The 16,666-nt window shown below is 35.5% G+C and overlaps 1 protein-coding gene across 5 annotated transcripts in view; it reads right to left on the bottom strand.

Annotated features, from left to right (window-relative positions):
* PAPOLA (poly(A) polymerase alpha) overlaps positions 1-16,666 on the bottom strand; it is a 56,901-nt gene that overhangs the window by 35,826 nt on the left and 4,409 nt on the right. For 4 of the 5 annotated variants that reach the window (XM_023628354.2, XM_023628352.2, XM_023628353.2 and 1 more), the window contains exons 2-6: positions 7,139-7,312; positions 6,409-6,475; positions 2,758-2,839; positions 1,021-1,130; positions 507-560 (exon numbers count right to left, since the gene is read on the bottom strand). In XM_023628354.2, coding sequence (XP_023484122.1) covers positions 507-560; positions 1,021-1,130; positions 2,758-2,839; positions 6,409-6,475; positions 7,139-7,312 — 487 coding nt within the window. The remainder of the gene's footprint in view (positions 1-506; positions 561-1,020; positions 1,131-2,757; positions 2,840-6,408; positions 6,476-7,138; positions 7,313-16,666) is intronic. The other variant, XM_070250335.1, reaches the window with a different exon arrangement.

The raw sequence follows: 16,666 nt of genomic DNA, 5'->3' as shown, positions 1-16,666 counted from the left end.
TTTCACTACATATGTTTAAAGCAACAAAGAGAAACGTACATCGTCTTAAGAATTTGAGCTCATAAATCCTCCCCATCAGAAAATATTTCAGCATATATAATATCCCGTCACAATTTCTTCTCACTTTTTAAATATTTAATTCAAATGAAGTCAAGGCAAAGTTCTATGTGCAAAAACATATTGTGCTATTCCTTAATAAGACTAAAAGTACACAAAATTTGCGTAATGGAAAACTACTAAGTAAACTGTTTTGCAGCAGCATAACACAATCAATGTTTCATTACTTCTGTCTAGATTTTAGCTCCTAATTTCACTAGGCTCTTTTAAAAAAGACTAAAAATGGGATATTCTACAAAGAACAGGTAGTAACTTCCGTTAAAAAAAACTTAATTCTTATTAATATCACATCAACTCACTAATTATAAATTTTAAAATAAATCAAGTTTTTAACCTACATCAATCAAAATTACACATAGTAATAACTATCTATTTGAACTAGACCTTACCTCTATCCCATCAAAACACAGTTTGATAACTGGTACAAATGCCTCTTCAACAGCCTGTAAGAAAATTAAACAAGTTCAGTGACTCTGAAACTACACATTAGACCTATACTAGTTTTAGACCTTTTAAATGAATGTCATGCTTGAAATTGTTTAAACATAACTTAGCATAATGCCTGACACAGACAAGGTTCTCGGCAACTAGCTTTAAGCCACTAGGCTCTTGAATTAGACAACCTCAGTTCGAAACCTTGATTTCTACCACTCAGATATGTGATCATGGCCAAACTGCTTTTTATTTTGTTTGCCTCATTTCCTGCTCTGTACACAAGATTACAGATTTATGATTTTATGCTTGTTGTAAAGAATAAAATGCAAGCATACACATTAAGTACTTTTTTTCAAAGGGTCTAGCAAATTGCAAGAGTTCAATAAATGAGGCTATATCATTGAATTCACTCAAGTGACTAAACTAATTTTTATAACTCCTCCCCTTTCAACCCAAACATTTACGCACTCTTAAATCTTTTACTTCTTCCTGTAATTTCAACTTATCATAGAATGAGGTGAAAAAGTCACTTCGATCAACATGTCTTGGTGCAACACACAACGCATCAATATCGGCACCTAAAAAAAATTAAGCCCATCAACCACTAATTACTATTACAAGAAAATTATTTATTTTGCATCTTATCATGGCAGTATTTGATAGTGAGAATCTGTTAACATTATATCGGTGAGCCTCTAAAAATTCACCCCTCCCCTTTAAAAAAAAATTACCATTCAGTATAGGAAAGACATAATCTTAGTTGATGGTATATGTTTTTTCCTGCAGCATCCTCTATTTGTAGTGGCCCAGGTGAACTGGGAGTCAAAGAAAGGTGACTCAGATAGGACTTTTATGGTGGAGAGGGAATTATGCCAGAATACACCCAAAATCTTGATGTCATTAGTCATAGCCACATTCTTAGTGAAACAAAAAAAATACAGTTGTCTTCTATACGTTATGTGACTGATGCTTTTAGGATCCTAGCTGGCCCCTAAATGGAACCTACAGAATAAACTTCAAGAAGGACCAATGGCAAGAATCCGAAGAGGCAGACCATGGTAAGATAGTTATTATTAATTTAGAGCTTGATAGCAGGCTACTGAGTACACAGGGAGAACACAAAAAAAGATTATTCAAATCAATAACTGGGATCATAAGAGGGAGAGATCAATGTGGAATCAGGTCAACACAGTCATTTTCCTCAAAGACTCAAAAGCTGAGGCACTACACAGAAGGCTGTCTATTTAGCATATTCATGAAAGGCAAGAAGAGCACACAGTGCACAAGATACACCAAAAGCAAATGCAGCACTACTGGTACAGAGTAGTGGGAGATGAGGAGAATGATGCCAGAGCACAGAGAACGCTACACTTGCAGGCACTTTTAACATAGAGGCCAGTGGTTAACAGGTAAGAGTACAGCCTCAGACTGCCTGGGTTAGAATCCTACTTCTGCCAAGGGATGGATGGGAGAAACTGTTCAAGCTTTATTAACTCTTTTAGTCTCAGATTCCTATCTGTTACATGAAAATAAGAGTACTGAGGAATACACAAGCTAACGAAGACCAAAACCTTTAAATTAGCTCAGTCCTCAGTAAAAACAACTCAATAAATGTTCTCTGCCATGATGTTTTTATTGCGTATTTATCAGCACAGAGGAAAAAAATTACAAGTGTAAATAAGAAAATATTGACAGTGATTATCAATGGCCACAGATACATATTTTTTTGGTTTGTCTTTTGCTTACCTATAATAAAGCATGCAGAAATGAAAATCCACAAGTTTGGTTTTTTTTAAAGCTTTAATTCATTTTTCTTCTGATTTCCAGACTGATATTCTTCAGGCAAAGGAAATGATATAGGGAGCAGCACCATCCAAAACTGACTCTCTAGAGAAAAACGTTCTCTATCTGCACTTCCCAATACGATAACCACTAGCCATATGTGGCTCTTCAACACTTAAAATGTGGCTACTTCTATTGAGGAACTGAATTTTTAACTTTATTTAATTCTGCTTGGGACAATGCAGGTATAGAAAGCATCATTTTACACCTTTCTTCTTACCAAATTTAGGCTCCTTCAAGTTCTACTCTCTTCCATGCAAACCTAAGCTGTACAATACACCACAAGTAACTGAGATGGGTGTATCATTATAATTTTTAAAAAATAAAAAAAGGATTCTTTCTCAAGATAATTAAAATATTTACCTTTTGTATGTACTCCTAATCTGTAAGATCCAAACGTAAAAATTTTTCCTCCAACATTTTCAATTACAGATTGTGGAAGATTCTGTTGAAACAAACAAAAAAATAGTTATTTTGCCAGTGGAGCACAAAGGAAACTATTTCAGTTAACACTGTATATGTTTTTTAAAAAACACCCCAAATAAGATTTCAGTGCAAATTTGTAAAGACAGTAAACAAACTCCATAAGTTCTACAAAATACTAGGTCTTTGTAAATCAACCTAATTTGAAATTCAAGCAATTTTCAACTTTAAATGATTGATTGTTAGTGAATACCTATACTATTTTAGAATTTTGCCACATTTTTGGAAACCGCTATAAAGAAAACTAAGGTAGAGGAGATCATATGATTCTACAGGAGCAATTTTAGAATCAAAGATTTTATTCATGACAAAGACATTACATAAATCATGAATGTTAAGAGTTTAACAAAACCACATATTCTGATTGCTTAAAAAAAAGGATTACATTCAATGATTATACCAAATATCCCACAGTACCTTAGAGCATAATTTTACCATATCAAAAGTGACTATAAAGCCAATATCGCAACATAACAGTTTAGTTTTTTAGATTTCCGAAAGGCTTTGATGGGAAGATTTTGAACAGAACTAAACTTACTGATGGTTTCTTAGAGTAGAAACATGAGGAAGGAGGAGAAAGAAAAGCATCTAAAAATCATCCCCCTGACCCCGGCACTACTATAAAGTACTTAACAGCGCTGGTGGAAAGGATGACATCTGTCCAAACAAAAAACAATTTTAATGTGTGCTAGGTCAATATTTCTCTTTACTCTCTAATTCTTCAGTATAGTAAAATCTTATTCAGTACCAGAACATAAAAAAACCACTCCTCTCCACCTCCTGCGCCCCCAAAAATGACATGAAATGTTACTTCATACTCCAAAACCCCTAAAGATTCAAGGATTCCCTTGTTTTAAAAGGGCACATTTCATCATCACTTGCAGAAAATAAACAACCTATATGCGCAAGATTACATTTTTTCAAGGTAGGCAAGGCCTTTGTCTTCCTATATTCAGATATTTAAAAACTCACTTGCAAAGTTGGACTGGTTATTTAAATTAAGCCAGCAAGATGTGTGGAGAAATAGGCTTTCAAAGGAAGTTAGGAAGAAAGCAGCTGTGAACAAAGATCTGCGGACATCTCTAGTAAAGCACACTGATCTTTTGGATGAGCCCTCTCTAAGAGAACTGTTAAGAGAATGTAGTAGCCGCTAGCTACACTTCACTAATAAGCATCTGAAACGTAGTTAACGCGGCTAAGGTACTGAATGTTAAATCTTAGTTAATTTAAATTGAAATAGCCACATGTGTACCTAGTGTCTACTGCATTAGTACACTTTTAGACATTACTATGTTTATAGGTATTATAATAATTGTAACCCAAAACTTAAGATTTCTGAATTCAGGTCACAGAAAAAAATTTTCAATTGCAAAATTTTTTCTTTTTAATGTCTCAGGATATTAGATGGCAAACAAACCAGACAACTAAAGTAAAGTTGATATTTTATATCATTTCTCCCCCAAAATACTGTAAGTTAATCATAACTGTGTATTAAAGCAGTGGTTTCCAACCAGGGATGATTCTCCCCTCAGGGAACATATGGCAATGTTTGGAGACATTTTTGGTTGTCACAATTTGGGGGGACAGGGGGCAGGGGCAGTGCACCTAGTAGGAAAAGGCCAGGGACACTGTTTAACATCTTACAATGCACAGGATTGGTCCAACAATATCAATAGTGTCAACATCAAGAAACCCTGTATCAGTCTTAAAACTGGGGAAGAAATTCTCTCTACAAAAGATCAAAACTTGTGAAGCCTAACCTCTTTGGTCCCATTCTCTAACCAACTTACTACCTACAGAGTTAGGCTATAAAGAAAAAGACACAGACACATCTGCAGAGGAATGAGCATTAATTCCATTAATCCAAACAGTTTTTCTTACCCTCAGGAAAACCTGCAGTAAGAATTGTACCAAAAACTACAGGTTAAAAAAACCTACTAGGCATTCAAAACAAAACTATTTGAAACAAAGCTATCAATAAGACAGTACTCTTGATTCACCTTAAATAAAAGTCACTTCTGACCTTGTCTACTTGACTATGGCTTTAAACATCTAAGAAAAAGCCAGCGAAGCACAGCTGCTTCCTACACAAGGTGAGGAAAACACTAAATTCAAGAAATGAGTAAAACAGACTTGAACTTGGACATCTTTTGCTCAGCTCAAAAAGAACTTCCTTTTCAAAATCTCATTTGTAACAGACTCTATCAATGAGAAACATGCAGTATAGAGTCTCCAATTTAGAACACTCTTGTTGCTAAAGTTTTAATCAATTGCTTGAAATACATATACACTGTTTTAAGAAAACAGCATTATAAATTTGACTAAAACCAAAACATTTTAACTTTTCTTCTACGTCAACAGCCTCCCTCAGGTTTTCTTCTACCCTTGGCTCTCTTTCCATCAATTTTTCAGGTGTTTTATAGATTAAATATGCATTTTATGCTACCCTGGAAAACTTACCACTATTTATGTAATTTTTTTAAACGGGTCAAATGAATTCCACACACGACTAACTCTAAGAACATATTTCCTTCACCAGAAGCGCAGACATGGATTCCCCAGTCTGTGTAAGAGTTGTCATAGTAAAGCACTGGAACTCACAGAATGTTCTTTTATAAGACTAAAGACTCAGTTTGAGAGTCTACTACACGGGAAAAATACTTTGTTGTAGGATTCCTTAAAAGGTAATAAGATTCTCAGACATTTAATATACATTTTTAAAGCACCTTTTCAGAGAAACATCTATTATTTCTGTGAAGCATTTACGAAATTACTGAGTTTCAGCTTTGAAATGTTGCAACCAAAAAGTACTTATAAAAATCACTGGATTTAGGGGCTGGCCCCGTGGCCAAGTGGTTAAGTTCGCATGTTCCATTTCGGCAGCCTAGGATTCACCGGTTCGGAGCCTGGGAGGGACCTGCACACCGCTTGTCAAGCTGTGCTGTGGTGGCGTCCCACATAGAAGAACTAGAATGACTTAGAACTAGGATATACAACTACGTACTGAGACTTTGGGGAGAAAAAAAAGAGGAAGATTAGCAACATATGTTAGCTCAGGGCCAATCTTCCTCACCAAAAAGCTTAATTAAAAAAAGAAAATTACAGAATTCAGTTCAGATTTTCCTGCTTTCAAAATAACTAGAAACAAAATATAAACTCTGGGGCTGGACCCGTGGCTGAGTGGTTAAGTCCACGCACTCCACTTCAGTGGCCCAGGGTTTCACTGGTTCGAATCCTGGGCACAGACACAGCACCACTCATCAGGCCATGCTGAGGCAGCGTCCCACACAGCACAACTACAAGGACCCACAACTAAAATATGCTACTATGTATTTATATATATATAGCACAACTACAAGGACCCACAACTAAAATATGCTATGTATTTATATATATATATATTCTGCTATCAATAGTCTAAAATGGACTCTGCATTAAAGACTCTAAATACACTCAAATAAGAACAGGTTACATAAGACAAGTGCTGTGTTCAGTTGGTAAATTATTTCATATACAAATAAGTCACCTTACCTTGCTTTCACTGATTTCTCGTATCCACTCTTTTACCAGGTTATTTAATTTTCCCAAAATTAAAATCCTGTTGATAGAGCAAATATCAATCAAGTAGCAAGCTGTTTGTTAGTCCAGATCATTATCAATTAAGACGAAAAACAGTTTTCAATAGGTGGCTTCCTAAATCTTAACCCATTTTTTTTAAGTTATCAGAAACAAAGAACACAGTAATTAGCTATACATATGCATTGTTACACTGGGTAAGGCATCCCTTTAGCTGAGTAATGCATTCTCCATTCTCCTGACAATTCTGTACTATAATAACCAAAAGCATCAAAAATCAAAATTAAAGAATAGAATTCTATGTAGAAGAAAGTCTTCTCCAATTATCACTCTTGTCTAAAACAGGGAGAAAAATTCTGATATTCTAAGTAGAGAATGCCTCAAAATCAGTTTCTTACGCTAACAAAAAATTATCAATTAAAAAATATACAGGCCAGCCCAGTGGTGTAACGGTTAAGGTCACACGCTCCACTTCAGGAGCCTAGGTGTGCCAGTTTGGATGCTGAGAGCAGACCAACACATCGCTTTATCAAGCCATGCTGTGGCAGGCATCCCACATATAATAGAGGGAAATAGGCACAGATGTTAGCTCAGGGCCAGTCTTCCTCAGCAAAAAGAGGAGGATTGGCAGCAGATGTTAGTTCAGGGCTGATCTTTCTCAAAAAGTGTGTGTCTGTGTATTTACCTGCGCTGCAGTTCCTCTTCCTCTTCAAAAACCCCAAAGGGCTTCAGAGTCTCAATGAGTTTCTGTGTAAGCAGGCAGTCAGTCTCCTTGGGGGCTGCTAAGCTGATAGGAGAGGTAATGCCATAATGCTTCTGTGGCGGCTGTGTTTGTTGTGATCCCTGCGTTGTAACTGGACTACAAACGGAATTGGATAAAATTACTGCCAAAAGATGTCTACAATTTGAAACAAATTAGCATGACTAGAAAAACTGCTTTACTAAGATGTATTTCTAAACATAGTTGATTTACTGCCATACCAAAAAAAACTTTACTTTCAAATGATATTTTACTTGTCTCACAAAAAAAGTAACCAAAAGCAAATGACCAAATAGAACACATTTCACCTCCCACTCCAAGGATTTTTTTTTTAACTTTTGTCACTACCAAAATATCTAAATAAACTACAAATAAGAATTCAGTTCAAATATGGATTTGAGAAATGCAATCTAGAATATAGTGAACTTCTGAAATATTTTACTTCTTGAAAAGGAGCCAAAATCTGTTACAATGTTATTTCTAAAGCAATGATAAACATACTACAAAAAACATTATTTAACCAACACAAGAGACTCCTCAAATGGAACTTAACATCTGACTCACAATGAAAAAACTCATAGATAATAGGGCAAACAACAGAAACATAATGGACATAACTTCAGGGGGAAGAACCATATTCACACTAAGCTTGTTAAAGATTTTTGGTGAAAGATTTACACTTCAACAATGATTCTAGTCTAAAAGTCTTATGCATCTTAAGAGAAATTCCAGGTTTTTACAACCAACAGGATTTTAATATAACTGGTAAAAAGGCATGGCATGCTTTAGGAAATTAATATGATTCGATTATTTTTTGGTGAAACTAATTCTTGTTTTTTATTTTCCCTATTGAAATAATTAACTTTATAAGCGAATGGACAAGGACTCTAAAGGTGAGTCGCACAATTACCATTTAAAAACTAACAAGTCGAGTAACATATAAAACCAGGAAGGGCTAAGGAAAGAACCTAACAACTGGAGGAGTTATTTCCCCCAAATTCTGTTCCTTAAGAAATCAAGTATTTATTTCATACACACACACTCTCCAGTTTTTTTCAAGTTCTAAATACACTTTTCTTTTTAAAACTAAAGTGCAATAATCTAGTTAAGCAACACACGCCAAGTCCAAGAATCCTATGCAGTAAGTCCCATTATGCATTTACTGCCTATTCCCCGGGTCCTGGTTTATGCTGTGACTGCTGGCCTGCATTTTGCATTCTGTCTTCTGGTATCAGCACAGGCCTAAGAACGCCAGGAAGCCCATACTGCTTGTTACTAATTAGTCACTGGGTGTACATCACCTAGTCAGTGTCTCCTGGTCTAGTTATGCATCGTTTCAATTTTAATTCAGATTTTACAGTAACATTTACTAAATATGAATCAGACTTATTATCTCAGCAATTAATTCGTGCCAGATCACTTCCTCTTACTCCTTTAATCTAAACTGCACAGCGCTAGAAGGCTATAATGTTAATTCAGAGCTGGAGATCTACATGAGCACCAAGCAATGTCTGAAGACTAAATATCTTACATTAATGTTCTATTTCTCAAATTTATGTAGTATCTCCTATGATTAAAATATACAAATTAACGTAAGTGTAAATACATTCATAATGTCTTGGTTAATACACATTTTCATCAATCAACAAATAGTTATCAGGTTCCATAAAACTAGCATCAAAAAGGTAGCCCTTAAAACTGCCTAACCATTTGAAAGAACCCTCCTTCACACCATATTCTAATAGAGTTCAGATAAATTAGTTATTAAATGTAAAAAGGTACACTTAGCACATATCCTAGCATAATTATATTCTCTTGTACTGTTCCTTGCTTCATGCGAGTTACTTCTAGTAAGCTATAGCCCTTCATGATTATCCCAGGACTATAGATACTTTAATAAATGATTTTAACGTGAGTAGAGCCAGAAACGAAAACAAGTGCAAAGTTCATTCTAGCTAGACTTGGTTCAAGCAAGGAGAGCTTTCAAGTGTAAACTGAATTCACGTTTTCACAACTTCAAGAAAAAACCTCTTTTGGATTTTCTTTTTTGTTTTGAGCACGGAGTCTATTTCTTTCTCTTCCTTTCTGAAGGGGTTAAATTTATTACCAGTCGAGTGGATCATCAACAGAATATGAGTATACCCCTCTGTGGGGTTAAGCTCCTCACTTATCTTTCCCATTTTTTTCTTTCTCAAATATTCAGGGTTTTCACTGTCATACAAAAAACAATGCTTTGAAAGCCCTGTCTACTTCAACTATATTTACCAGAACTTAGATACAAACTCAGATTTCTAAATTCACACCAAGTCTGTTCACCCTAATATGAAAAAAATCTTCATGTCTACATCAGTTTCCACATTAACGTTTTGATGAGGAAACAAATCATATGCAAGCTGTAAATTTTTATTTACTTTATTCAAAATGTCACATCCTCCAAGAATAAATGACATTTATTTGTTCCACCTAATTCAAGAAAGAACATATATAGCATATATCTATATATGTATACGTAGAGAACATACATCTAATTCAAGTATAGAACATACACTAATTCAAGAAAGAACACATATAAAAAAATAAATCACAACCAAATAAAAGGAAAGAAACAAATACATGTTCTCGAAGTTATAAGATACCTGTGCCTCTAATAAAAACGGCTTAATCTAGTTTAAGTGGCTGGACTAGGAATTTCAGGCTGTCAGATACTCTGAATGTCAAAAATGTCCCAAGTAGCGGGGTCGGCCCAGTGGCGCAGCAGTTAAGTGCACACGTTCCGCTTCAGCGGCCCGGGGTTCGCCGGTTCGGATCCTGGGTGCAGACATGGCACTGCTTGGCATCCCACATATAAAGTAGAGGAAGATGGGCACCCATGTTAGCTCAGGGCCAGTCTTCCTCAGCAAAAAGAGGAGGACTGGCAGCAGATGTTAGCTCAGGGCTAATCTTCCTCAAAAAAAAATAAAAAGTCCCAAGTAGAAATATTAATCAAAATTGTACTTTAAATGGATGAAGTCAAGAATTTCCATTTAATTTTGATATGAGAAATTAAGGAAAGGGATAAAACAACTCAAGGATCTTTTTGTTACTGTTCTGCTTCTAACAAGACAAAAACACAAACTCCAATATTGGGTAATTAGAAGGATTCTGGTTTGCAGACTCTCTCCTGGAACCATACAGCAGACAGCTATCAATCCCAAGAATGCAAAGCTCTTCCTCCCATTCTTGAACACATTAGGCATCTGCCCACATCTATCACTTTCAAGAGACATTTTTACCAGTAGTTAGTTTTCTTCAGACATTACTCTATTTAAAAATAAACTTCTACAATTATGTAAAAGAATGAGGGGGGGAAAAACTAAATACAGAGGTACAGTATTTGTGATTCATTAAAAATTCTTTCTGGTTTTCAATATCAAGAACACCTGTGCCTTTCCTAAGCAATTGGTTTATTTTCATCTCATGAATACGATTTGTATTTACCTTTAGGAACTGCCTGAAAGCTTAGATGGAAACGGGTGGCTATCCAGCAAGTTCTCTACAAAAATCCAAAAATCACTGTATTTCTGTAAGAACTATTTTTAGTACCCTAATTTCTTGCTCTGTTTTATATCTCTGTCCTGGCTCTTCCTTTTCACCCACCTTTAATGTAAACATTCTAACACATGTTAGTTTTTAACACATGACTAAAGCATTCTTAAAAGTCTTAATCCTTTCTGGATCAGAGTAACATATAAATACATACCTAAAAATACAGTACATATATCAATTTTGCCCCCTCTCAAAAGACAGCCAAATACTCCTTCCTCGGTCCTACCCTTTTGAGAGGAGGGGGGAAGAGGACACAGTGTTAAATATTTTCAGAATTCTTCTCTCCCTTAGAACACAGGGTATTTTCTTTACAATATTTAAAATATCCTTGTCAAGGCAAAGCTCACAGGACACATGCCCATCTTTCCTTTTAATTTTTTTTTTTATTTTAACAACATTCTATATAACAATTCCACTCCAACTACTTTAGTTCTGACTCTCGGCACTTTGGTCGCACTCCTTCCTTCTACTCCCTAGCCATGCCAGCCCACCATGCATACTGCAACCAAGCATATCTTCCTAAAACACAGTTTCCTCAAAAACTTCCATGACTTCTGGTGAGGGCATTCAAAACTCTGTCTACAAAGCCTGCTCTCAACTCAGAAGCAATGTGATAAAGCAGAAACAGAGAAAGCAGGTCTGATTATCACTCTAGTTTCACTTCAGCCACTAGTTCTATTATTCTCGGTAAGTTGCACTTCCATGGATTTACCTTAGAATTTATTATACTTCTTCTCTACGTTGGATAGCAAACTAGGAATTTAGAAACTATAACCCATTTACAACACTAAAGAGCAGTTTCCAAACATAGAAAGTTTTTAAACCAATACTCAAAGAAAAGTCCATCCTTTCCACATGGTAGGCTGTCCAAGACCTTTCTAATTAGGATAAATATTTAGGGACTTAGAAAGAATAGCAATATTTTTGTGAAATTAGCATATGATTGTAGGCTGCTTATTTAAGCTAGACATTTGTTTCAAAAGTTTAGGCAACCAACTTAACCAATATGTATACACTCTGAAATACCAAGAAGTACTTTGGCAAGGTAATCATAAAGCTAACTCAAATAGTGCAAGTTCCTATGATTTGTTAACTGTAGTTTAGCGGCCATACATCCACAGTCAAAGTATGATAATCTCCGGATATATCATACTGATAACCATTTCAAGTCAGTGAGAAAAGTATGGAATACTCAATGGCTTTGGTTATGCATAAAAATACCTAAATTCCAGAGGCCGTGATATTTCAAAATATTTTATAAGAACTATAGATTATTTCAAAATATTAAAGAAAATGAAGAACATTATTTAAGAACATTATTAAATATACAGTACTATATTTAAGCAAGACACAAAACCCAAAAGCCGTAAACAAAAAGAGATTTGCCTACATAAAAATGTTGCAACTTTTTACATAGCAAAACATTATAAGCAAAGCTAAAGCAAATGATAAGTGAGGAAAGTAATATGCAACCTATGCCAAAACAATAATATTCTTAATACATAAAAAATTCTTAAATCAACTAAAAAAAGTTTCACTGCAAATCAGGGAAGCAAATTAAGACAACCATTTTTCTGCCAGATTGGAGAAAAAGAAAGTTGATGTACATCTGGTAAAAATGAAAGACTTATTACAAACCTCCAGTGTTGGCAATGGTGTAAGAAAATGAGCACTCTTATCCATCGCAATGGAAGTGAACTTGGTACGTCATTTTAAAAAGCAATCTGGCAATATTCATCAAAATTAAAAATGCCTATATCAACTTTAAAAGTGCGTCAAGCAACTTCACCTCTAGCAGTGTATCTTACAGAAGAAACACTAGGACACAGGACTCAAAGTGAAGGCCCTTGAAGTTGGAAGACATATCTTCTTTAATTAACAACACATTTTTAACAGATAAAATATTATATAAAAATCCAAATTTCCAGCTGCTCCTGGGGTGGGGATACAATGGATTAGAAGGCAAGTCAAACATGGGCCCAAAATCCTGTACGACAACAATAAGCTTGAAATGAGCAGTATCTGGTCTATCCCAGGATTATCTCCTACAGATGGGACAGGCTTTGTATTTGTAAACAAACACCTCTTGATCCCACAGGCTCTGGAATTTGACCCTTCTCATAGGAACAACACAAAAAGATATCCAAGGTTGTTCCCTGGAGCACCGTATACAATGCACTAATAAAGTGGAAACCGCCTAAATATCCATTAACACACAACTGGTGAATTATAATAAACTCTTACGATGTAACACTGCGCCATATAAAAAGAATGAGGTAGTTATTACATGTAGTAGCATGGAAAGATGCCCACAGTATGTCAGGTGAGAAAAGACACAGAATTATGATAATAGTTGTTATTTACTGAAGCCTCAACAGATTCGAGGTAGTGTGTCATGCACTTTACATTATTCCCAATTGTTCCCAACAACTCTAGTATTAACTGTCTCCATTTCACAATGAAGAAACTAAAGAGAGAAAGGCTTAACAAAACCCACTGGGCCAGGGAACCCCGGCATCTGACCATACTTGTAACCTCTATGCTGAAGTGCCTCTGTACACCTTTCACAACATATAGTTGTCTATCTCTAAAAATTTGTGTTCTAGCTATACATGCATAGAAACACACCACGCAAAACCGATATGGGAGAATTTCATTTTATAAAGTTTTGTTCCAACTTATTTTCAAAAATATATATTAATAATGTCATATAAAAGTTGAAAATCATCTAATTCCACTATCCACCATTAAATTAAGTTAGTGATATTAAGGAGGCTAAAATCACTCTGTAAAATCATACCCTGGTAGCAAGGGACACCAAACAAACGCTCGATTTAAAATAATTAGCTTTTCAGTTTCTGGTAATAAAAATAGTATTTTAAAGAAGTGAAGTAAAACAAGACTTTAAAAATGGATTTTTCAGCGCAATACTCTGTGGTTATAAAAAGTGAATACAAAGCAAATCATGCTGTATTTATTACTCAAAAAATCTAAGGCATCCAAGGCTATTAACTTCATCAACCTAATTTTCCTAAAAGCACCTTTTTCTCACTTAACTTGTTTTTGTCAGAAAGTACAGTACTTATTAGGCTGAAATTTACTGAACTCTTAAATATGTAAAGACAGTGGTAAAATCAGGACTACAAAGATAGTTTCTGTTCTCAGTGACAATCTCAAATTTGGTCTGAGACTCAAATCCTTAAACAACAAATAAGTGCAAAGTAAAAACTTAAATATTACAGAAACAAAGACTCAAGGCTATGCTGAAGGAAAAGATTAAGGAGGTGTGCACTCTAAATGACTGCAAGAGAGAAGGCGAAAAGGGCCTTCTCGGCAGATGACTCACACAAAAAGAAAGGACAACAAATCAATGGTATTTTCCCAAACAGTTTAATGTTTACGAACTTTGCATCCCAATTAACCGAAGCTCAGGCTGCTGAGGAATCCCTGTCTCCTCATGTTGGGCATCTGGAATATGTTGTGGCCCATGGTATCAAGAGGGTCAAGTGCCTCAAAATTTATAGCTACCAGCCAACAGAAAATACTTTTATGATTTCTTCTTAGTTTTAGCCAGTCAAGTTAAAACGGAAAGCTTAACCTGCTTGATATTATTCTTTGGAAGCAATTGGACAAATCACAATAATTTACTTAATGTAACAATTCACCACAGCATAATTTGCCGTTTAAAGGCCTTAACCTTAAACACAATGTGCCCATTCAGATTCTGCGGGGGGCGGGGGGAGCACTGGACAGAAAAGGTCTAAGAGATCTCTCTAAAGTATCTGAATGTGCAGTAAATATTAATTCTTAGCAGAAATAATACAATCTCCTCTTTCAAAAGAAGTTTAACATACGATATTTTAATTTTACTAGTAGCTTAGAGTCAAGCACATAGCCAAGACAATGTATTTGCTTGCTAAGAAATTATTCTAAGGATGGCCAATTCGCCTGCCATGTGTTCTGTGTATATTCTTAAGATATTCCAGATGGATCATCCAGCCAATATTTGGTAAGCAGCAGCAGAAGCTCAAACACAGATGAAGAGTTTATGCTCAAGGGGAATAAATTATGATGAATCCCAAGGCCAAATTTTGGAAATATAAGGTTGATTATGCAGGGAAGGGGTACTTGTTCCTTAATTACAAGGACCGACCAGGTTATTTTTCCGTCCCTCCCAAGGTCACTTCCAAATGCTCCCTTGCCCTCTCTCCAAAGGGGCTAGAAGTTAAAAAAGAAACAAACAAAAAGACCCAGCCAAACCACAGCACTCCTGCATAAATTTGCCAAATACACCTGAAAATGAAGGGAGTGTAAATAAAGTAGAATTTGAAAAAGTATAAAAATATACCAGACAGGAATAATCAAAATACATTAAGTGATAGTATTCTAACCATTATCTCCAGGAAATACAAATTTAGATGTTTCTGATGACCAAAATGACATGAACACCATTCTTAACCCAAAAACTAGAAAAAACTACCACAAAATGCAAGAAGTTTTCTGGATAAAATATACAGGGTATACAAATTGGAAAGACAATTCTATGACAGAAGAGGAAAAAAGTGAAGTTATCTAGGGGCCAGCTAGGCAGTGTGGCAGTTAAGTTTGCATGCTCTGCTTCGGAGACTCAGGGTTTGAAGATCCCATGCACGGACCTACACATCGCTCATCAGGCCATGCTGGGGTGGCGTCCTACATACAAAGTAGAGGAAGACTGGCACAGATGTTAGCTGAGGGTCCATCTGCCTCACCAAAAAAAAACCAAAACAATAAAACAAAAAGTAAAGACATCTAACAAAACCCCTACATTTTTTCTTTCTCAAATCGTTGGATTTCCACAAATGAGAATGCTATACAATTCCACAGACGTACAACCCAAAGATTAAAAAAAAACAATAAATAAGTTCCACGGAAGGCAGTGGTCACAAAATGGAGTCTGTAAGTGGTAAATCTGTACATGGCTTTAAATAAATAAAACAAAGTCAGTAAAAATACATACTAAGATCTTAGGTTCTACAGTATCTTATACTTTAGGTATACTACAAGTACATAATAAATATATGCTACCAGTAAAAAATTTGAGACTCAAATGTTCTAGACACAAAAAACTTGATCTTGAAAATTAATTCTAATTAAGACACAAAAACAGACTCCAACTGAGCTGATCAAACATAGTTCCCAACAAGGTCCAGAGGACATGGTATAGTACTGGAATGAGACCAGAACACGGAACCCACAGTGGAATTAAGCCAAATCCACAATTCAGCACCCTTAAGACCTCTGGACAAGCGACTACTGTGAGCCTCAATTTAACCAACTTTAAGGGGAACTAATACCTCCTGCAACATAAACTGAGATTGTGCAACTATTTAAAGCTGAATAATCAGAACAAAGAACATATAGGAAAAAAGACATGCCTCCCACCCCACCAAACAGGAGAAACAGCGAGGAATCCAAATGGCCTCATTTTGCCTGAATGTAGCTTTTATAAACTTGCCTAGATGCAACTGAAGGTAAAATTTAATTGTAATGCTAAATTAAAGACAGCTTAGTTACCAAGGAATGGAATGTTCTGATAAATGAAAACATTTTAAAAGTTACATATGATCAAGACTGAAGGCTTTTAGCCTTAGGGGGTGGGAGGTGGGATCAGGGGAAGAGGAACTGAACAGACTCATAAATTTACTCAACTTCAATGCCTTCCTTTCCAACTTCTCCATCAACAAGCATGAACTGAAAACAAGCTTAAGGTAAAATACCACATTGCAAAACCACAACCAACATTTATTAAGCAGCAAGCAATTCACCACAAAATCGCTAAATCCTAAAATGTACGAATCAAAATCTCTCAGAGTTAGAAGTTAGATC

Source organism: Equus caballus, chromosome 24, assembly GCF_041296265.1.
Source record: "Equus caballus isolate H_3958 breed thoroughbred chromosome 24, TB-T2T, whole genome shotgun sequence".
Taxonomy (NCBI): Eukaryota; Metazoa; Chordata; class Mammalia; order Perissodactyla; family Equidae; genus Equus; species Equus caballus.
The sequence above is the reverse complement of the archived record's forward strand: the minus strand, read 5'-3'. Positions and strand labels throughout refer to the sequence as shown.